Raw genomic sequence first — 23,549 nt, 5'->3', positions numbered from 1 at the left:
TATTTTGGCCAGATTTTGGACAAAATATTATTTGTAACAGAACAATGTTCTACTAACTACAAGACCAGTCCCCTCAGCAACTCCTTAAACACTGTAGTGAAATTCTTCAAAAATATTCAGTGGCTTTTTCAGAAAATATTCCCTAAGGAAGAGCATTTTCTAGATATAAGTTCTCTTTCCTCTTAGAAAGTCATGAAATACCTTAATTTTTAAATGATCTAAGATACTGCATTTTAAATTACTTTCTCTCCTCCCCAAAGAGTTTTGAAAACTTTCCACATTTGTCAAATGTTTCCCAGAATTACGAAACACAGTTGCTCTAATTAAAGAGTTTGTTTAAGGCATTTTTAGTATAGTTCTCAACATAAAAATTAAAAACAAATTACTACTCCCTCAACATCTCACTTAGTTTCAAAAGGACCCTCCAGAAACTGTACATTAAGAAATGATATGAAATTCTATCTACACAATAACAAAATAAAACCCCTTTAGCAAATATGAGCACTTCAGAGCAGGAATGATCTCTTAAGAAGAAACGAGATGGGAGAAATAAACACACTATGCAAACTATAAGGCTGGTGCCACATATAGAAAAATATGATATTACTTACTATTTTCTGTACTCTAGGCACACTGTTTATGGGGATATAAATATCTATGTCCCAGAAAAATGGAACATGGTGCTTTCTCGATTTTACCTGATAACTGATTTTTAAAAATATCTTTAGAAGGGTCCTTGTGAAGATAGCAATAAAACATAGGTTTTAATTAGTTAAAATTAGCTGATTTGTGGATCGTCAAGGATGTTCCCCAAGTTGTAGACTGAGTAATCTAAAAGGGCTCTAGTACAAAGAGGCATGCTAATTAACCCGGCCCCACACGTCCTAGTAAACGTGGCCTGTAGTATCTTTCATAATGGAGGTGGCATGGCTTATATCTAGATGTTCCCCCAAAGCCTCATGTACTCATAGGTGGGCTTTTGGGAGGTGATTGGATCACGGGGGTGTGATGCTCATCACTGGACTTAGCCACTGGTGAATTTCTAGCTGAACATGATGTTCCGAGGTGGAGCCTGGTAGGAGGAGGTGATCCCTGAGGGTGTGGCCTGAAGAGTCTATCTCCCTTCCTTCTATGTTCACCTCTCTCTGCTTCCTGCCTGCCCTGACATGAGCTGTTTCTCCTCGGCTGCACCTCTCTGTCATGCTTCCCTGCCTTGGAGCCAGTGCACTGTGGACTGAAACGTCTACGAACTGTGAGACAAAATAAATCTTTCCTCCTTTAACTTGTGGGTGGTCAGGTATTATGTCCCAGGAAGTCTCCCCTTGTATTGCATAACTTGTGTTTGTGATGGCACTCCAGGAACCCGCAGTGCACTTCGATCCAGTGCTCAGAGCTTCAGAGAGGGAAGGGCCCCACAAACACATTTATCTGGCGCCCGGTGTAAACAGATCGTCCTATGCCAAGACCTGGGTTGGCACACGAGAGACCAAATCTGTCCGTGCCTTTGAGCAGCTGCCAAAGGCAAGAGTGAGCAGATGGGAGTGGTGCAGTCAAACAGCTGGGAACCGACACAACATCAGAACTGGTCAGAATGCGGGGTGGGGCAACGGAGAGCTGTGACAGATGCCGTAGAGATGATGCCCAACCTCTTCTTCAGCTCCTACTTTTCAAGATCCTGCCCGCTATGTGTGTAGACTCCTTAACCACGGTTGCTGTCATCTCCCGTGTGATCCTGGTAGCTCTTACCTGTGTTTGCTTATGTGGTACCCAGGTAGCTGGTTCCAGGGGGCCCTGGACACACACACACACACACACACACACACACACTCCATGAATTCATTATTATATTATTAATGTAATCATATACTGACACCAAGCACAGCTTAGCTCCTACCTAGTCATCTTACTTCACAATGACAGATCTTGACTCTTTCCTCGAAACCAACCCTGTTTTGCAAACTCATTTCCATCTTAGTTTGTCTGGTTAGGAAGTCTTCTTGCCTCATATCTAACTCCAGATTCTCATGTGGAATCCCAAGCTCCTTCCCTTCCATGCTTTCCTCCGAAGAACAGAGATTCCTTGCCTGGATGCCAGATGCACAGGAACTGATCAGTACCTAGAAGGTGTGAAAAGTGCTTCTTTTCATGCTACCCATCTTCACTGTCTACCTGACATGCTGCCAGCATCAATTTCTACAGATTTCCCAGATTTTGGATCACTTTTATAGTTCTCTAAATCCTTTTCCAATTCCCTTTATTTTCCTTTGGCTGAGAAAATAAACAAACTTGGTCTCACCCAAAACGCCAATAAACTCTGCACAGCAAGAAAGGGGTTGTCATGATCCCACTTACAGTGCGTGATCTACATGGTAAGGTGTCATGCTAAAGACTCTAGATAATCTCTACCACAACCATTGTTAGTTGCAGTGGGATCTGATGGCTTGTTTCAAAGGAGTACTGGGAAAGACAAAGGGGACTGGTGAGGAATCCACCTGCCCAGAACCACAGCTGTGAGCTTCCCCCTTCAACATGCAGCTGGGAGAACCTCTTCCATAACATTTTTGGGAGCAAAGATGGGACTTTCCAAGGCTCCTAGGGGCAGGAAGCTCATTGCCACTCACGGAGCCAGATCCCACTGTTGGGTGCTCCATGATGAACCTGAAACCCTTCCAAGTTTTTCTCACTAAATGTGAGCTATGCCTCCTGAAGCAGCAAACCCACGGAGATCTGCAGGTTTCTGCTGATTTGTGTTCTAGTTGTTTGCATTTACTCAGGTGTGGAGATGACAGATTTGGGGTTTCCAGGGTTGAAGGAGGGGTTGGAATAGTCATCATCCATGGGTGGGCACCATGTCCAAGTACTAAAAAGTACCACTTTATGGCTGGGGTTAGGAAACTCAGAGCCCCAAGGTTAAAAGTCATCCTTTAGAATGTCAAGTTCACCAGCTCCTTCCAATCACATGGCTAAAGATGCCCAAGTGCTCCCAAGAGTTTGGATGGAGACTTGTATCTCCACGAAGAGCAAACTCCAGCTTTTCCCGTGGGTTGTAAATCAGAAAGTCTGCCTACTGGGGCCAGAGAAGCCGTACCAAGCTGACCTACAACGCTGGTACCATTCACCCCAGAGGCCAGAGGGCACGCTAATGGTATGGGCTCAGGGAACCAGAAAGCCATACAACTGTTTTGGCTCCTAGAGAATACATTTCCTAAAATGCACTTTCTAAAGCTGCCAATCTCGTGTAAGTTGAAAATGTACACTTAATTTCACCAAGAACCAAAAGAAAATTTTAAATACCAGCACGTTTAAAGAAAAGAGTCAGACAGAGAGACAGAGAAGGTTGAAAGGTAAGAAAGAGACATACATCTGGACATATGAAATTTTAGGTTTCTACTGAAGCCCTGGGTGAGATTTTATGGAAAATTTTGGTGAAATTTTATTGGAGGTATATATTCAGTGCTAAAATAAAGACTTCTGTAATGAAAATGATGGTTTAACTTTCATCAGAACACTATAACAGCAAAGAGATAATTAATGCATTCCTTCAGTTTAGCAAGAATTTGGGATACAGTTTTTGTTGTCAGGGTAAAAGGTACAGTTTGTCCGAGAAAGTGGGGAAAAAATATCACACAGAAAGGCAGAATGTCTAGAAATAGACTGTCTCCCCAAGAAAAGACTATAAAAGAGCTTCTAAAAAGAATGAAGTTTTTTCCTCACAAGGAAGCTTTTATTCCTTTCTTCTCTCCTAGGTGGCAGTATGATATACAAAAGAGAGTATTTCAGGACCCACAGGATATTTTAGCATTCAAAATCACGAAGAAGGGAGACTCCAGGAAATTGACTTAATGCAGTATTGAAGTAGAGAGACAGTTGTTTTGTACACAGAGCAGGCTGATACTCACCGGTTCCACGTCATATGAAAAAAGTGCATATTCTCTATCTGGAGATATTTCATATCTGATGGCTTTTAGTGATTCCTAAAAGAAAAAAAATATTTAAAGTATTATATATTGTAACTCAAAATCTTGTAGAAAATCTGTGCCTGATGGTACCATTTTCAAAATTTGCTGCTAAATTAGTGAGTACCAAACTAGTAACTGTAGCATCTATTAAAATGGCTAGTTTCTTTGCTAGTTGACTGATAACCAATGCTTTTTCCTATTTTATTTATATTTTTCTGTTTTAAACAAGATAATCTTTATTTTATCTCCCAAAATAAATAAAGAGAAATGTGCATGGAACAACTTTTTCCTGCAAGATTCCCAACCTCTCAGTATGTTTACTTTTTTTCTTACATTACCATTCTTAGAAGCACATATGAAAAAAAAGAAGTACATATGTAGCAGAGTTGTTATTAAGCAGATTGATATTTTATAGATCATTTGCAACTTGTTTATTCTCCATTGAGGGTATCCCTGCAAGTCAGTATCTAGAGGAGTCACTATCTATTTTCTGCTGAATTTCTCCTTAGCGCACCAGTCGTTGTCCCTAAGCAAAATCACCAGGCACTCAGCCTGTCTGACTTACCCTGACCTCTGCACTCAAGCACAGGGCTGTGCTGACCCCACCCACTCTAGGGAGCCCCTTTGCCAGCCTGGGGGACCTCACTGCATAATGCTCAGATGCCCCTGAGGGGACAAAGGGAGACTGGACAGTTAAGTGACATGCATTATACATCTCTGCATCTTAGCTTTCTCATGGAATGATACCTTAAAGAAATGACACAATGAATTTAAATTTTAAACTTAAATTTGCTCAGTCCTTATTACAGGCTGGCAGCCTTGTTCTTGGTGACTGTGTTCTACAAAATGACCATGAATGGTGAATTAGTAAATATTAAGCCACTGCTGCCAGGGAAAAGACAAACCTTTTTGGTTACACTGTATCAACCAACGAATATATAACCTAGTTTCATTGGTGTCTCTGCTGAAAGGCAATCTTCCTCTTCCTGAAAGGCATAGCATTGTTGTGCTGACACTGAACTCAGGGCCAACAGTGCTACAGCTCAGCCCAAAGACAGCTCATCTAACACACATTTTTTTCCGAAGGCACCTCACAGCCTGCAAGCACTTAGGGACGTGAGGCAGCACTTCAGCGCTTTTGCCTGGGGACTCTTAAACAGCAACATCTCCAAAAGACACAAGCATACCAGAAGAGAAACGTGGCACTCGACAGACTGTGAAAAAGATACAATAGTTGTTTATAGTATGAGAGCAGAAAGGAGGAAGCAGAGCAGCACCTTGCTCCCCAGCTGGGAAACTGAATGCTGGGCAGCACATGTTCTGCTGCTGGGGGGTGGGGGTGACACACGGCTGCGACAGTACTGTACTGCTTGGGAGATCCAAATGAGTTGTAGTACAGCATCGAGCTGCAGAAGCTGTGAGCCTGGAAATGTGCTGTGCAGTGCCTCCTGATAGTCCTGGGTGTGCACCATGCTGTCAGAAGATGCTCACGAGCATGTGTTTGACTGTGTGTGTGTGTGTATGTGTGTGTGTAAGACATTTTCATAGGAGAGACATCCAAGCCTGGCAGTCACACAGTCATGGTGAACAAGTTCTAAAAAATGTAAACAGATGTTGCCAAATCAGTTTCCAGAAATGGTTTGGCACAGGTGTTTCCACTGTTGATATTTGACCATCCTCTATCCCTCCTCTGAAAATATAACTAACATGTTTTTCCTTTTTTTTTTGTACTGGGGATTGAACCTAGGCCCTTCACACTGAGCTATAGTACCAGCCCTTTTTATTTTGAGACAAGGCCTTACTAAGTCTTGAAGTTGCCCGAGGTGGGCTTGAACTTGTGATCTTCCTGCTTCAGCTTCCCAGAGTGCTGGGATTACAGGTGTGCGCTACCACATCCAGTCGCCATAAGATTTGAATCCTATGGGCTCCACTGCTCCTCTATATTTCCCTGTTCATAGTTACCTATGATCCTCATTATTGAAGGGGTAGGCAGTGGGGAGTTTGTCCTTAGAAATCTGTCCAGCCACATTCCCTTGAAAATCCTTTCTGTGCTCTGATTTCCCCTCCTATTCTTTCCTAAATGCACTTCTGTCATGTATCTCCTCTACCGCACCAAGTGGATCTTCTCTAGGTTACCAGAGCTGGCTTTGTTAAATGCCATAATTCTTGCTGTCATCTTACTTGACAGCAAACACTGTCCTCCTCCAAGCCCTGCTGCACAAGGCCTCCGCACACCCCCTGAGCTCCTCCTGCCTCCCTCGAGGACTTCGCCTGCTCTTTTGTGTGCCTGGCATTTCCCTGACCTCTGAGCAATGCAGTGCTGAGATCAGTATTTAAATCACTTGCTGGGTGACATCATTTGTCTCATGGCTCTAACAACCAAGCCTGCTGAGGACTCCTGCCTGCACTCTCCTTCCCAGCCACCTGCACCCGCAGGTCTGACCTTGAACCTCATACTGTGCATCCACCTGCCTCCCTTGCAGCTCTCACTGGCTGGATGCTCGAGGGCCAGCCTCCCATGGTCCAGGGCCTCTGCACTTCCTTGTCTTCCTCCCCATGTGGTTTAGAGCAGGGGCCCCAACCCTCATACCAGTCTGAGGCCTGTAGGAGTTGGGCTGCACAGCAGGAGCTGAGCAGCAGAGCGCAGAGCTTCACCTGGGTTTCCAGCTGCTTCCATCATTCCCTTGCACCCCTGTCTGAGCTCCACTTCCTGGTAGATTAGCATCAGCACTACATTCTCACAGGAGCAGCAACCCTACTGTGCATGCAAAGAATCTAGGTTGGGGGCTCCTTCAAATCATTCCCAAACCATTCCCTTCCCCAGCCCCCAGACCATGAAAAAGTTTTCTGTGAAACTGGTTCCTGGTGTCAAAAAGGTTGGGGATTGCTCTTTTAGAGCTTTCATTTCTCTTCAAATGCCTCTAAGTGAAGCCTTCCTGGTCCTTTATACAGAGAAACCAATAGGTTTGCCTTGAGCTTTCCACAGCACCCCCCTCTGATTCATCTCCCTAGGCCACATCCTTATCTGAAATAACAGATACTCACTTATCTTGCATGTTTTCTATCTTGTATAATATTTGCAGTAGATCTTCTTTGTAGAAGAAGCCCTGTGTCATGTTGGAGATGTTCCTATCTGTTTCTGGTTCTCTGAGTTCTTATAATGAATATGTCCTGGAGTTTCTCAAATGCTTTCTGCCTTTATTAAGACAATTATGTAGTTTGGCTTTTATTTATCTGTTAATATGGTAAGTTACACTGTCTGATCTTCACTCAGCAAGTCAGCCTTGGATTCCTGGAATAAGTTGCATTCCACCCTGATGTGTCATGCTTTTCATGTATTGCTGGCTTTCGCTTATTCCTATTTTGTGGAGGACTTCTGGATTCATGTTCATGAGAGAAACTGGTGTGAGGTTTTATTTCCTAGTATTATCTGTGTTGGATTTTCATTTTAGGTTACTGCTGACCCAAGAAAGGGACCTGGAAGTGCTTCTTCTTCCATTTGTCTTGTATTTTGGCCCTTTTATGTTGTTATCACAAAATACTAGAAACCAGGTAATTCATACAGAAGAAAAGTGTATGCAGTTCACAGTTCTGGAAACTTGGCAGTCCCAGAGCATGGAGTCTCACCTGCACAGCATCTGGTAAGAGCCCCTTGCTGGGGTGTACCATGGCGGGAGCATCACGTAGAGGGCAGGGATGGGTCTCTCTTCCTCTCCTTATACAGCCACTCATGCCATGATGGGGCCATAACCTCAAGACCTCATCCAATCCTAATTACTGCCCACAGGCAAACTCTCAAATAGATTAACATAGGAACTGGGGTTTAAGTTTTGGTACAGAAACATTGGGGGACACACTCAACTCGTAGTGTTTTATAAGTTTACGTAGAATTGACATTATTTTCTCCTGAGATTTTTGGTAAAATTGATCAGTAAAGCCATCTGGGTCTTAGTTCACTATTTAAAATATATATGTGTATATACTTGATTATATAATATAGGGCTGTCGGGTTACTTATTTCCCCATGAGTGAGCTGTGATGATTTGTGTCTTGCAAGGACCCACACTGTGCACCCCACCTCTCAGTCACTTAAGTGTTGTCCTCTGTATAGTGTCCGAGTATCACAAGGCCTGTGTTCCTGCTATCCTTAACCCTTAGTTTACTTAGTGATGGCCCCAAAGCTCCAGAGCAGTGATGCTGGCAGTCAGATGTCACCGAGATGCTGTAGCATGTTTCCTTTAAGTGAAAAGTTAGAAGCTCCCAAGTTAATCAAGGAAGGAAAACTATCTCACGTGGAGATTGCTAAGAGCTACAGTAGGAATGAATTTTCTGCCTGTGAAAGTGTGAAGAAGGAAAATCACTCAGCTCCTTTTGCTGGCCCACCTGAGCCTGCAACTATGAGGCCCAGGGTGTGCTTGGCTGGGGGAAAGGCATCAGATGTAGAGCACTGACAGGCATGCCCTGGGGGTGTTGGAAGGTGTCCTTTGTGCTAGGAGGCAGCTACTGTGACAGAGCTGAGCTCAACTCTCTACTCTTTCTGCTACCAGCTGAGTGACTTAGAAAAACATTCTTTTAGAACCTTGTTTTCTGATTAATGAAATGAGAGTAATAAAGTGCTCTGGCTCACAGGATTCCTGAGGAGATATCGTCCGTGCAGTGTGGAAGATGTGACCTCTGGGGGCCATTTCTCTACGATCTTTCCCTTCCCCCAACCCCCTTTCCTGTAGGTCTACAGTTATTTTCCTCCAGCTCCTAGTGTGTCCTGATTGGGCTCTTTCCTATGTCCTGTGCAGTGAAGAGTGGGCGCCCAGGAGGCTCTGAAGATGCTCTCTCCAACCTCGCCCTGGGCCCTTCAGTCACAGCCGCTCACCCATTCCTCACATCACATGGACCACCCACTCTTCACTCTGCCTCCATCCCCTTTCCCATACACGTCTCAAATTCTAGGCCTGGGAAATGCTGTGGCTGGAGTTGATGGCCACCTTCTCCCTTCTTTCTCAGCTTGTTCTCTTTCCATTTTTTTTTTTTTTTGGTGCCAGGGATCGAACTCAGGACCTTTGGCTTGCCAGGAAGGTGTGATATCATCAGCTTGTTCTCTTGCTAAGTGTCTTGTAACTACAGAGGAGATTGCAGGCACAGCTTTTCTATCTAGGTGGAAAGCTACCTAAGGGTAAAGCTGTGTATCAATACTAATCCCGGCACCCCCTGCCCAGCCTGTGTGGCTGAGGCATCATTAGGGTCCAGTACAGGTATGGGGAGACTTATAGTGTATCCCCAAATCCACAGAGAGCAGAAAGTGTGGGCCCAGGAAATGAACCTGGCTTTATTTCTTTTCAGATCTTTTAAAGACATAAGCACAAAACAATCCACTCATGTATCTTTAAAATTAAAAGGAAGCATGTGAAATAATAATTAGAAAAAATAAGTAAAAGTGCTATATTGTCTGTTCTACCTTGTAATATGAAAAGTAGAAAAAGACAAAGGAAGGAGACAGGACAAATGAAAGAAAGAAGGAACCGAAAGAAAAAAAACTGTCAGAGATGTAGAAACAAACACTGAGATAGAGAGAAAATCTGCACCATGACTTTTTAGAAGTTCTTGCAGATCTCGTGCTCTGACAGCCCCTTTTGGTCTTAGGTGGAAGGGGCCTGAGCTTGGATTGGCCGCCCCAGGAAAGCTGGGAGCGAGGTCCCTCTGGGGCTGGCCAGCCCGTGTCCTGTTCGAGGGCCCAGCTGCCACCAGCACCAGCAAAGTTTTGTGATCCATGAGGGAAAGACTTGCTGCTGCCACATCTTTCTATTTTTCAAAACTTGCCAGAAATCTTGGTTTCATGTCTGTAAGAATCAGTCTTTGGCCCAAGCAAGCATTTCGGTGGATGGCCCACACTGCTCGTTCTGCCTCCTGATGATAGACTCAGATGAAGGTCTTTCCCTGGTGGTTTGTGAAATCCATACGGGTCAGGGATTGTCTGTGGCCGTGTGGCTGTGTCATCCTCACTGAACGCTGTCTCTGTCACTGCCACAGTTGTGGGCCGCACACAGGAATTTCTGTGCAGGGAGCTCAGGACAGCAAGGGCTGACATCCAGCAGGCACATGTCCTCCAGGGCTGTCCTGTCCCCAACTGAGTGAGCCTCCTGCACAGTCACACTCTGGGCTCTGGGACAGAAAGGGAACAAGGCAATGCCATGAACTGCTCTCTCCGCCCTGATGTGGCACCCACCATGCAGGGCAGAGAGAGCTGTCAGACTCGGAGCGCTTGGTGGAAACTAACTAAATGAAGTAGAAGGAGAAAAGGAATGAGTGGATGGGTGATGTTTTAAAAAAGGTCGGGGGAGCTCAAGTTCTAAACGCAACAGATCCTGCTCTCTGTGGTCAAGAAGGCAGATCGCAGGTTCCTGTCGATGGTGGAATAGGTCTAATTCCAGTTGCCTAATGATGCCCCTCTCTGTGAGGAGTCTGAATTAATCAATATTCAGAGACTCAGACAAAATTCAAATTTTATGTCTGATGATTATATAAAATCAAGGGCAAATATAAATTCCTAAAACAAAAATGCTTTTTATTTAAATTTTAATCTAGCAATTAAAATAAATAATTGCCACAAATAAATTAGTAATTAAAACAAGACATAAAAAGTGAGAAAAACCTGATCTAAGCAGAACAACAGAATGCCTTTTTTAATAGATGTATTTTCTCTTCTAAATGTATCATTTTCAGGAATGGTCTATTGTTCTTACCTGTTCATCACTGGAAAAAACCTAGTTTTTGGAACACGAGGTTACATTTTTAAGAATATGATTAAAATTATTGAATACATGGCACTGAAACAGTAATCATGGGAATCACCAAATTAGAAAGTAATATGCAAAATTTTACCACCCAATAAGATTTTCATAGTTCTTATTCATCCCCAGCCTTTTCAATACACACAAGTGATGTCTATTTGTTAAGTGAAAGATATTACATTGTACTCTTCTGCTTATTGAATATAACATCATAAATACCTTTCATATTTCTAGAGCTTTCGTATTTATTATTATAATGGCTACAATGTTTCATCTGTATTTGTTTACTCATTTCTTTTTCCTAGTTTCAGATATTTCACTATCACAAACAATGCTGCAACATTGTACTTTTTTGATGCCAGTTATTATTGCTTTATTTTATTTTGCTTAAAATGTACTTTAACATTGTACTTTTCAGATTGTTTACTTGTGGCTAATTCTCTGGAGTGACTCAAAATGTATGATTATTTTTATTGTCCTTGAAATGCGCTGCCAAGTTGCTTTTTAAACACCTGGCATTATTTAATGGTACAGTGAATGACTGTATCAATCTTTGTTTCTACTTCCTGCCCCCAGTGGTATAATCGATTCAGAGGACGTATAAAGTCTGATGGACACGCAGACCAATACAGGGATTTATTAGGAAATAGCCCTATTAGATCAGCAGCACCATAGGTGAAGGTCAAACTGGAGTTCTGTCTGTAGATATTCCGAGTTTCCTCATATAAGAAGAGCTTCATCCTTTGAGAAGTTTTGCTCTACTATGTTTTAGAAGAATGAGAGGAGAGATGGTATTAAGTTTCCATAAGAATTACAGCCTCCATGAAATCTATCTAATTAAATTCAGCAAAATGTATTATGCCTGTGTTAAGTACATTTCTAGAAAGAAAGGGAAGAAGGAAAGGAGGAAGGAAGGGGAGGAAGTTAGTCTTCTATTCAGTAAAGATTCATGAGAGTTTTCAGGAATGAGGTGACCACTGGCCAAACGCCCAAGACTCAGTTTGAGCCGTGAGATATATTTACAGTGGCTCATTTTACAGGGGAAATGTTATGTAATATAACAAAAGCTTATAATTTGTGAATTTGTTGACAAAAGAGTCTTATTAGGAGCATAAAAATAAGTTTGATGTTAAATTATTTAAAATTAAGACTAAAACATAATGTTCAGAGTTCCTGGGACATCAAATGTGTACTTCAAGTGAAAGTTAGTTTTGGTTTAATTTTTTCAAATTACGTTTAGAAATCTGAAAGTGCCTCTTGCTATAATTACCAGCTGTTAACAACTCTGCCTGACTCTGGAGGGCAAACTAGACCCAACCTCAATAGGGAAGGGGATTGTGCTATCTGCTCCTGCTGCCTGGGTACTCAGAGCTATCCAGATTCGGCTATCTGCTACTGCTGCCTGGACAGTGTTCTTATTTTCCTGGGGACTTGATCCTCTTCTGGGTCTTCCTGCCTGGCCCTCCCCATCCTGCCTGAGCCCTGCCTGGCTCTGCTGTTCAACCTAACCTCTAGATTCCACATGTGGCTTATGCTTGATCTCCCACACATGACCTATAATCTCTCAGCAACCCTACAAGGTAGGACTGGGGACTAGAGAGCTTGGATGGCTGGTCAATGTTCTGTGGCTGCAGAGCAGAGTCTGATTCTACTGGGGAGAACAGCTGAGGCATGGGGTCATAACCTTGGTGTTGTGGCCACGTCAACCTCTCACCTGGATGCTTCTGGGAAACCTCTCACCTCTGTCACTTTGTTAGCTTTTACTATTTATTCATAAAATACACAGAGCATCTACCATGTAGGGAACAAAATCAAAGGCAGAGCCTGTGATTTTCAGCAGCACAAGCAACCATATGGCCCTGGATGTGATGTGCCTGTGATCTGGGGCCACCAAACTCTATTCCCTCCATTCTCTGAAGAAATCTAAAAGAGCACTTCAAAAACTTTTTGAAAAGGAAAATAGGCTAGGATATTTTCATAAATGTTTCCTAAAACTTAATTATATGCCATCAAATATATTATTGTTGGGGATCAGAAGTTGATACCCCAAAACATGCTGCTTTGGACTTTAGACTCAGCCCCTAGGAGCAGGAAATGCAAGGAGAGGCTTTCGTTGAAATTCTACATAAAGACCAGCTCTGCCAAAGAGGAATCCAAATACTTTCAAATACTTTCATTCTCGCTGGAATGTTATTAAGAGACTGAAAATCAAACACCGTATCTATAGCTAAGAGCAGTGGTGGTGGACCTATGGCACACGTGCTGCAGTGTGCTGTTTGTATCACTGAAAGCTCTAAAAGATTCGCCATCACTGGCCCAGAGCAACTTTGTCCCATGGCATTGTCTTTTTCAGACTCACTCATTTCCCCTAAAAATGTCACTATCCCTGTGAAGCTGCCTACACCCTCCATTTCCTTCACCCTACAAAGAGGATATTTAAGCCTCAACCATTTGGTCCTTCTTTGAGTTTCAAATTCTGTGTGACTTTGCACACATGTATGTTACACAAGTCTATTTGCTTTTGCTTATGCTAATGTGTCTCTTGCCAATTCACTTCAATAGGTGCAAATATTGAGCCTGCAGAGGGAGAACCTCAGCTTCCTTACATTATGCTATTAAATAATGATCTGAAAACATTTCATTTTCAAAAATAAAATGAAATGTAAAAGAATGCCAAAAGGTTTGAACCATGTTGTCATCATCAGGGTATTAAGTGTGTGCATACACATAAACTTACTATGTAAAGAGTTGAACTATTTCATGATTTCTCTACTACCCGGAGGCATAGTAAAGGGCCACTGAGTTAAAACTTGTAGCCCAGAGTCACTGTTTAGGGACAGCCAGGTGTGACACACAGTGAAAGCACAGAACTTGACCCTAAGCCTGCATTTTCACTGTCTGTGATCCTGCACTGGCCCAGGGTGTCTGCACTTCTTTGTACATCCTTAATCTGGCCCCCCTGGAAAGAGCCCACCACTGAGGCCGAGGAGCAGGGAGAGGCTGGAGGCCAGGGGGCTGTGTGCACACATGTGACCTTTAGGCCAACAGTCTGTTTTATTGGTTGGGAAAAGTGCAGCTTAGTAAGATTGCAAGGAATATTTTAAAATTCTGCTGACTGCAGAATGTATGGCTTCTTTTCCATTTCTCTGATTGTTTCAGGTTGTTTCCTAGACCTGACTGAGAATCCCAGTTGGGCTTGCAGGTGCTCAGGGTGCCTTCGTCATTTACATGAGCCCCAGGTTCCTGGAATCCAAATGAGAAGAGGTCACCTGAAGGCAAGAGAACAGAAAATGGGGCGACCACTCTACGGTCCTTGTCTCTCCAGTCCCCCGTTCCCTGCAGCTACAGATGGCTCTTCAAACTCTGGACGCTTCCTTATGCCTGCCTCACTGCTTCACACCTGCTCATCATAGGTACCCAGATATACCACTGCCAGACATCATGGAAGACGTGTGTTCTATGCTTGTGGAGAAACTAGCTTTAACTTGGAGATGGAGCAATTGAAGCATAAGCATTATAAATGGCCAATTGGCTCAGTGGAAACCAAATCTCAAGCTTTTGAACTCTAAATTACAGTGTAGGTCTCAAATGCTATCTACTTTGCTTTTCATGTTTGAAGTCTGTTGCTAAGAGCTTTTAAATGTAGTTTTTGAGGGAAGAATTATGAATCAATCAAGTTGTACATATTGGGTACCCAATAAATGTTTGTAAGATGAGCACACAAAATCCTACTCTAAGACAAAAAAGACTGTAGTAGAAGCCTGCTAATGTGTGAAATGAGGACTTTATTGTGGTGGTTTTTAAAATTGCCTTATTATTTGATTAAAACAACTTCAGGTAAAATATGTGATCAGCCACAAACTATTGATTTTAGAAGAAGGCTGTTCATATTCTGGGCTTCATTACTAAGTACCGTTGTGTGTCTAGCATCCTGCTGTGAGTAAAGCCACATCCTCCCAGGAAACACTGGGATCGTTCTGACACTAAAATATATTTGCACTCAGCAACAGACAGGTCATTGTCCCCTCTCCATTAATATTAGAAAACCATTTCTGCAACTTTAGTATTTTTAAGTGGGTCGAATCAGATTTTCTTAAGGGAGTAATTCTACCAATGATGATTTTTATAGGCAGAAACACAGGCACATTCAACCTCTATGGGACTTACTTTACAGAATATGACTTAATTTTAAAAAGTAATCATTTGGGAGTATGCTATCAACTGAGGCCTTCCTAGCACCAGCAGGCTACTCACAGGGCAGGGTCCGTGTAGTACTCAACTGTAGTACCTCCCCCTGCCCCACTTTTAAGAAAAGGTATCCTTACAGCAAAAGAAAAGGAAATAAAAGTATGCAACTAGCCAGTTAAATGCCCTTTAGGAAGGAGGAGCAAGTGTTTTATGGGTCCACAGATGGGATGGCCAAAGACAAAGGCCTTTCTTTCTCCAGGGACAGAGGTCCTGGCCCAGCCACACAGGTGCTCATCTGCCCACTGGGCTCAGGACCTTCATCCATAAAGCAAGAAGTTGAGTACTTTTTCCTAAGTCTAATACCAGAACTAATTCCAAGACATAGGAGTCTAAAATTTCTGTGTCTGAGTCACAGCAGGGCTGTTTTATGATTGTTCTCACTTAGAATTCCCAGTCTGCTCCAGTTCTTGGGTTTTTTTTAACCTGGATTTAGTTTCTTCCTTTAAATTCCCCAGTGTGTCAGACAAGAAAATAATCAACTCCTTGGAGCTGGACATTTATTTTTGTCCCAATACTGTGCACGAACATATCATGAACAAAGAAAGTTAATTCTCTTTAAATTGGTTTTTGTTATAGAACTTCAGTCAATGTTTCCAATATCTTTATACAGGAGCCCACAATCTTAATGTCATTTAAATCCTAGGGTAAATAAGTTTTCCCAGATGATAAAATAGTAGTATTGCCTTGAGTCTATTCTTGTTTTAAAACATCAACATCACTTAATATATCTGGGCACAGTCACAGTGTCTAAGTTAATACTCCCTGTGCATAGGAGATTTTTTTAAAATTTTGAAATAAGATCGAGAAAGTTCTCCTGAAGTATTCTGCAGGCATTACTGCAATTTTTCTGTAAATGTGTAAAAGCCTCAGGACTTTATCTTTCAATTATATATGATATGCAACACTTGTTTCCAACACCTGCCGAGAAATTCCCGGACGCAGAGAGAAACAGCGCTTTCATCTTATTAAATTAGTGTGGTTTCAATTTCACATTATCTTCAGTAGCTCAGCCCATAGTATTACAAGTTTATTGCTTCTCCTTGCCTATTCTAAAAGTCGAAACCTAAAGTCATTTTCTGCTTTATTGACTTGCAGGAGAAAAAAACTGAAATTATCCTGGTCATTAGAGAGAGTACTTACAATTTTTTTGCCTTCTATTAACACTTCAGAAAAATTGGTCTCGACATTCCACAGTATCACAGATCCATTTCGTTCTCTGTAGATGAATTCTTTATCTACAAGAGAGGAGACAGAAAAGAAACAGGAGCCATCAAGGAACTGAGCTTGGCTTTTGGTGGACGCTTGTGTAGAATGTGTTGAAGGGCTCTGAAAAAAAGATCTGCACTTTTCATCCAAGCGTCCTTTAAACATGACGAGCCCATCTCTGCATCCTGTGGTCTCATGGGCTGCTTCTGTCTGGTCCTCACCGCTCCACACCTGACAGAATGCACAGCCCAGACTTGCACAACCCTTTGAATGTTGTGGGAATTTCTTGGGTGGGACACATGAGGTGGACACCCAGAGCAGGTGAGGAAATGAGCTGCTATAGGGTGCAGGGTGCTTGGGAGGGAAGGGATCGGTGTCCTGCACCTAACATGTAGGGATGAGTCCATGCAGCACCCCAGCAGGAGGCGACCCCCAAACCCATAGCACTAGCTCTCACCTTGTCCACATGGCTCTCTGGCTACTCTCAGAGGGTGCAACAGTTTCTCTGATCTTTTCAGTCTATTCATCATGTGGTTAGCGACCCTGGTCTTTTGTGTATTAGCAAACAAGGTTTTAATTATCCCCTTAGAAAATTAATAAATTATACACTGAATAGTAAGCAAATGAAAGGGTACACTTTCTGGAGGCAGAATTGTTGGTGGGAAGACAGGCTTGCCATGGGGAGAGGAAAGGCGCATCTTTCCAAGGAAAGGTAGTGACATTTGGATGGTGAAGTTGTTCCACACTAAATAGGTGAAGACCGAAAGAGAAGGTACAGACTGAATTCATGCTAAGTGAAGTTATTATAATTCAAGTATGCCTGGATTTTATTGGGAAAACTAAAGCTTATTCATAGAGGGAGATTTTAATTATTTGCACAGTTCTAGGTTAATCCATTTTATGCATTACTGTCAATTATGTGCAGAAGTTTGGTGCTAAGCTTGGCATGAGACTTTCATAGGAAATGGTTTCCATGTATTTTCTAGGTAATACTTTCATAACAAATCAAGTAAGTCACGTTTTTCTTTTGCTTCCTTTTTGCAAACAACCAAGGGTCACCTGTTGAACCATTTCAGTGAAGAGAACTTTATGTTCCAAATTTTAAATTTTCTTTTTGGGAAAGCACTTGAAAATTGGTTTATCAGTTGCAGAAGAAAGTTGCAGAAAAAGGCTATGACTTAATTAAATTACCACTCCGACTCCATTTATTTAAAAGCTTTTACACTGAGCAAATTTCTAAAAATCAAATCCTTATAAGTGGATGAAGATTTACTACCATCAGTTCCCCTAAGAAGTCGTAGGCTTTGCTTTAACCCACCCTTCATGGTATGAATCACCTAGAATAAAATGTTTTTTAAAAAGGTTTTATAATACTTGATATACATATGTTTATGTTAGAAAGTGAAACCAATAAAACAATTTAAAAATTAGAAAACAGGTTTCTGTTAAATCTTTTCATTTTTCTTTTCCATTCTGTGGGCTCCTGTCCTGAATTTTCATCCCTAACTTTTATTATGTATCCTTAAGTAATGTGTTATTTAGTTTTATTTGCTGTGTGTGTGTGTGTGTGTGTGTGTGTGTGTGTGTGTGTTTGTGGTGCTGGGGATGGAACTCAGGGCCTCACACATCTTAGACAATTGGTCTACCACTGAGCTAAGCCTCAGCCCCCTAGTTTTGTTTGAATTTGAGCACAATAGTCAGTGGTCCTCAGTAATTCCTACGATATTTCTAAGATTAACCTCTATTGGGCTGAGCTTTCAGTTGTCATAGGGTTATATTACTCTAGTATATGTATGTCACAGTGGAAATCAGTTATTGCTAGTTTTGTTATTATTATAATAAATGCTTCTACTATGAACATTTTTCTTCACATCTTTTAGTACAAATGTGGAAGTCTTTTCTCACATGTGTGTACAGGACTGGAGGCACTCGGTCCTGGGTTGCATGAACGCTTACAGCTATGGTGGTTTTGTGATAGCCAACCTGACTTTATTTTGAGCCACACCACCATTCTGTGTTTATGTTAGACAAAACATCCAAGACCCACATTTTCTTTGACAAAAAACTTGTAGTAGCTGCAAGATGTTTTATAGCTCACCTAATATATAAAACCTCCTCTTGCCCCCCTCCCCCCACTAACCTGACATGGCTCTGCTTCTATAAAATTCTGCTTGAACCCTCCCCAACTAAAAACATGTTTGTTTGTTTTTTAAATTGCTTCTCAGTACTGAGAGTTCTTTCTGGGCACCAGTCCCTCTTGGTCACTGTCTTCAAATGAATAGACTCAAATCTGACTCAGAGTGTGGCACATCTCTATAGTTCCAGCTCGCTCTGTTAAAACAGTTGGAGGCCCCAGGGAGATCACCACAATGTGTGCACCAGCCTTGCTGCAGTTCCTCCCATCTGTGGCAGCATACTATAGGGCAGACGCCCCCTGAGATGTTCCAGGATCCCGTAGTCTCACTGCCAATACTGAAGGGACTGTAGAGATGCCTGAGACACCCTCCAAATTTTTCAGAGTCCATCTGGTCTGAAAGTAAGGATCTTACTGGTTCTTGTGGGGAATAATAGTTTTTGATGAAGGTATTCCCCAGGACCCTCCTAAGGTCAGGATTCTGACTGAGATGGTCCACTGGTTTGGTGTGGTCTGGCTGCAAGTTCACCAATCTGGGAAATCCCCAGGGGAGGGTTTGGAATGTTTTAACCTCTAAATGGATGTTTTATGAATGGGTGGATGACTGTAACAGGCAACATAAGCCATGGGCTGTCCCGTTCATGCCCCACGACAAAGAAGGGGACTTCTCTGCCCCTCGGAGTTATGTGGTCTGAGTGAGGTCATACTGTGATTCTGTGAATGCGTCTAAAAAAGGCCAAATGGGTGCTCTTATGATGAGATAAATACACCCTAAAGCCTGGACAGTCCTTAAAATGGCTGAGTGGCCCATGGCCAGCCAACTGACTGTGGTTCTTCCTCACAGAGGAACACCCGCTTCCCTTGTCTGTCTCGACATCATTCAAGGGTGCACCACATAAACACTAAGGGTTTTTCTCTATATCTGGATGCCCCCATTGTCCCTGAACACTCGGAGCTGTTTTGTTCTTTGGACTGTGACTGACCTCTTGCCGTTGGGACTCCTGAGACTGCCTTCCCACCTGTCATCTTCTCCCCAACACTGTCCCTTCTGTGTCTCCTCCCTCACGCTGCTTTTTCTGATTGTGGTGATTTTTGAGATTAGATTGGTTACAGCAGGCCCCACAGACTAGACAAAGTGGCAGAAGTATGTCTTCTGCTCTTTTTATCTGTCTTTACAGCTCCTGTTCTTAGATATTTCCTGTGTGCCCTAAGTCTCTCTACCATGGGGTCATCATCCTCCAACCTGTTATGCCCCTGGTTTACATGCTTAAAATTTTTTCCTTAGGATTTTCTGATGATTACAAAATAAAAATGTCAAAAAACGAACTTCACACCTTTTGTAAACTCAAGTGACCCTCTTTTGGTGTGGGCTGGCCCTCTGAGGGCTCCCTTGACCCTCCCTTGGTTCAAACAGTTTAAAAGGTTGTTACTGGGTCACCAGGCACCTCAATCAGTTCCCTTACATTTATGTCTGGTTGAATCTAGTGCAACACCCTCACCCATGGCAAAAGGCCTGCACCAAAAAGACCTATTCAAAGTTGCTTGTTTCCAAAGGTTGTTGTCTCCCTTGTGGACAAACTCCAGAGAGATGGAATCCAGTCCAACAGCAGTCAGATGCTGAAAAGGTCCTCCCCCATCCACCTCCATATGACCCTTGGCCACCTCCCTCTCCTGTCCACCCGAACCACCTGCCCCCGACTCCTTCATTCCTTCCTCTACTTCTCTCACTACCTCTCCCCCAATCCATGAGTGCCACTGATCCTGACAAAAAGCCACCACCTCGGAAAGTCATACTCCAGAGGCTCTCTTGCCTTTGAGGGATGCCCCACCTCCTAATGGGGCAAGACCAAAAACCCACCCAGTCTTGATATATGTCCCCTTCTCCACTTCTGACCTCTACAACTAAAATACCCCAAATCTACCATTCTGTAAAACGCCCCAGGTTCTGATTTCCCTGATCAAGTTGATCTTCAAGACTCATCTACCTACCTGGGATGACTGTCCAAAGTTGTTATTGACCTTGTTCATTGCTGAGGAGCGGACAAGATTAGGTCTGAGGCTATAAAGGTTTTCTTGGGAGGGTGTTCACAGGAGGAGGCCCGCAGATTGCTAAAACAGGGCTTCCCCTCAGAGCGCCCTAAAAGGGCATCCAAATTCTTCAGGGGGAAAACAGGCTTTGTCACCTTTCACCAGAACTTGTTAAATGAGATCCAGGTGGTGGCTCAAAAGCCCATATATTGTTTAAAACCACTAAAATAAACAGGGACCAGAGGAATCCCCTGCTGTATTCTTGGAGAGACTCTGCGAGGCCTTCTGGGTTTACACCCCTGTTCGACCCCTCAGCTCCAAAAAAACAATAGAGCAATAAATCTGGCCTTTTTTACCCAGTCTACAGCCAATATTTTAAAAAATTACAAAAATTAGAGATTCCCAAAATAAACATGTCTCAGCTGTTAAAAGTGACTCAAAAGCTGTTTGACAATACAGATTCAAAAAAACAGAAATTGACCACAGCCATGGCTAAACAGTCAGCTAAAAAACCAAAATCTTAGGGAGAGCCGTTAGAGGAGACCTAAAAAAACCCAATTCTAACAAGCCCAAAAGACAAATGCCTCAAAAACTGGAGAGACATCAGCTGCTGGACAAAAATCAATGTGCCTACTACAAGGAGGAGGAACACTAAAAAAAATAAATGCCCCCACAGACCCTCTGCCAAGATACCATCCCTTCTCACAACCAGGGGAAAAAAAGATTCAGACTGAGGGAGCCAAGGCTCCTTCTCTCTTGGCCACCAGGAGCTCATGATAAATGTTAAAACAGGGGGCCACTGAGTCCATTTCCTGGTAGACACTGGCACCAAGAGGTCAATATTAAAACTCTTCTATAAAATTCCGCTTGCTCTTCCCTTGAGCCCTCCTCAGCTAAAAACATGGTTTTAAAAAAACCAAACTGCTTATCGGTGCCAAGAGTTCTTTCCAGGCACTAGCCCCTCTCCATTGCTGGCTTCAAATAGACAAACTCAAATCTGACTCAGAGTGTGAAACATCTCTATAGTTCCAACTCGCTCAGCTAAAACAGTTTCACTGGCATCAATAGTGCATAAGATTTCTTAGAATTAACATCCTCTGCAAAAGTAGCCGTGTCATTTTTCTTAATTTATTCCAGTATAGTGGGTGAAAAACAGTATTTTTCCAATTCAAATTTATATCTTTTTTTGTTAATGACTTTGAGTCTTTTTTTCTTCCTTTAGTGCCATTAATTTGTTGAAACCAGATCATTCACCCTATAAAAATTTTTCCACATTATAGATTCAGATAGTCATTTCCTTGTGGTGTTATTTATTTATTTTAATTTTTATTAGTACATGTTTGCAGTACCTAATGGTTACATTCATTCACAATTACATTCATGACTTTGAGTCTTATATGCTTATTTACTATTTTTATTACTTATTTTGTGAAATTCATGGTTTATTTTTTTGTCTATTTTTTTCCCATTGGATTGCTTTAAATCTTATTGATGTTTAGGAGTTTTTTAAACATTCTAAATGAAATGTAGAATTCAAAATGCCTTTTCTTAGCTGATGTTTTCATTTGGTTTATATGATGTTTTATGTAGTCCAAACTTTTTAATCTTTGATGCCCCATTTGAGAAATCTTTTCCTCTAATAAGGTCATATAAATAGTCTCTTGCACTTTTTTTCTAAAACAGTTTTGGTTTTTCCCTTTCATTCAAAAATGAAGCTTAGTTCAATGGAAAATGACTTGTACGGTGTGAGGCAAAGATCTAATTTCATCTGTTTATATATGCAACTCTTTATCACAGGACAATCTGAGAGAAGTTCATTATTCTGTCAGTAATCAATAATCGATAATGTAGCCAAAACATTTGCATTTATAGGGTCTTACAGGGGCTTTTATATGGGTACTGAGGAATGGACTCACCCTCTTCAGTACCACACTGTGAGATTAATGTACTTCTATAATAGCTCTTATTACTTGGAAGACTTCTCTGTCTTGGGGAAGGCTTGTCATTCTTTGAAATTTTGCTGTGCCTTATATATGTTAGGTTCAGCCTAAGTTCCAGGGAATTCTGGGAAACTGACTGAGAGTACATTAAATGAAAAGGTCAGTTTGGATGAAATTTGGCACCTTTCCAATATCAAGTGCTCCTTTTGTGGAGGTGGTTTACCTTTTCATTTCTTTAGGTAATAAATTTTCATGTTTTTGCATGGAAAAAAACTACACAAACTATCAACCATCTAGAAATGAATGTCACAAAAGGAGTGAAAGACCTGTCTGTCTGTGGCTGTACATCATCCACTCTACCCATGATCCCGGCAACAACAAGGGAAATTCTACAACAGGCTCGCCTGGTCTCTTGAAATAGCTGCAGAAAAGAGAAGAGCTCCCTTAACAGTCACGATCAGGTATAATAGTGATTGTTAATGGTGTAGAAGCTACAGTATTTTGAGAATGAATGAGGAAATGTGAATATGGCCTAGGAGTTCAGAATTTGAGAGTAGAGTTTTTGGTATGTATGATAATGATTTATGGATGGTTGGGAAGACATACTTTGGAGATGCATGCCTTAGCATTCAGAGATGAAAGAAAATAATATAAATTATATTTAAAGATTTTCAGCCAAAAAAAATCAATGGGGATGCACAATGATAAAGGCATTGAAATCCACTGGTATTGGTAACATGCAATGGTATCATCGTATTGCTAATACACAGGGTCATTGTACTGTCCTTTCAATTTTTTTGTAACTTATTTTATTAAAAAGGAAGGAGAAAATAAAATGACCCTGATTTCCAAAAGCATGCAACAGGACCAGTGGACGGAACAGCTCTGTGCACAGACATGGTCTACGAGGGGTGACCACTTGGATCCCCAAGAGCTTCTCCCCGGGTTGGGCAGCATGGGGATGCCCTCGTGGAGGGTTTGAGGCCTTTGGGTGAGGGGGAATCTGGAAAGACTAATGAGGAAGGAGACTCTGGGGCAGGAAGTAGCACGTGAGCAGAGGCACAGGTAACTGCCCAATGCTCAGGGAAATCACAATAGGCAGCAGGAGACCCTAAGGTGGGTGGACTGTGACTGTGGAGATGGGGTGCAGGGATTGCTGGAGCATTTGCAGGTAGCCCTGGGGCAGAGGTACAGTTTGTAGTGTATTTAGGCCCCAAGGAGACAAGGTGCTACACAAATGTAAAAAATA

General features: G+C 42.2%; 1 protein-coding gene and 1 long non-coding RNA gene across 7 annotated transcripts in view; one reads left to right on the top strand and one right to left on the bottom strand.

The window, feature by feature from the left end:
• Dpp6 (dipeptidyl peptidase like 6) overlaps positions 1 to 23,549 on the bottom strand; it is an 863,175-nt gene that overhangs the window by 226,951 nt on the left and 612,675 nt on the right. For all 6 annotated transcript variants that reach the window (XM_004860345.4, XM_004860347.4, XM_004860344.4 and 3 more), the window contains exons 4-5: positions 16,133 to 16,227; positions 3,900 to 3,974 (exon numbers count right to left, since the gene is read on the bottom strand). In XM_004860345.4, the coding sequence (XP_004860402.2) occupies positions 3,900 to 3,974; positions 16,133 to 16,227 (170 nt within the window). The remainder of the gene's footprint in view (positions 1 to 3,899; positions 3,975 to 16,132; positions 16,228 to 23,549) is intronic.
• On the top strand, positions 5,476 to 14,470 carry LOC110345016 (uncharacterized). Its single transcript, XR_002388045.2, has 2 exons — positions 5,476 to 7,600; positions 13,904 to 14,470. It is a non-coding gene; the product is annotated as an uncharacterized LOC110345016 (long non-coding RNA).

This window comes from Heterocephalus glaber, unplaced genomic scaffold (genome assembly GCF_053883595.1).
Source record: "Heterocephalus glaber isolate CG9 unplaced genomic scaffold, H.glaber_assembly_v1.0 deba00000818, whole genome shotgun sequence".
Taxonomy (NCBI): Eukaryota; Metazoa; Chordata; class Mammalia; order Rodentia; family Bathyergidae; genus Heterocephalus; species Heterocephalus glaber.
The sequence above is the reverse complement of the archived record's forward strand: the minus strand, read 5'-3'. Positions and strand labels throughout refer to the sequence as shown.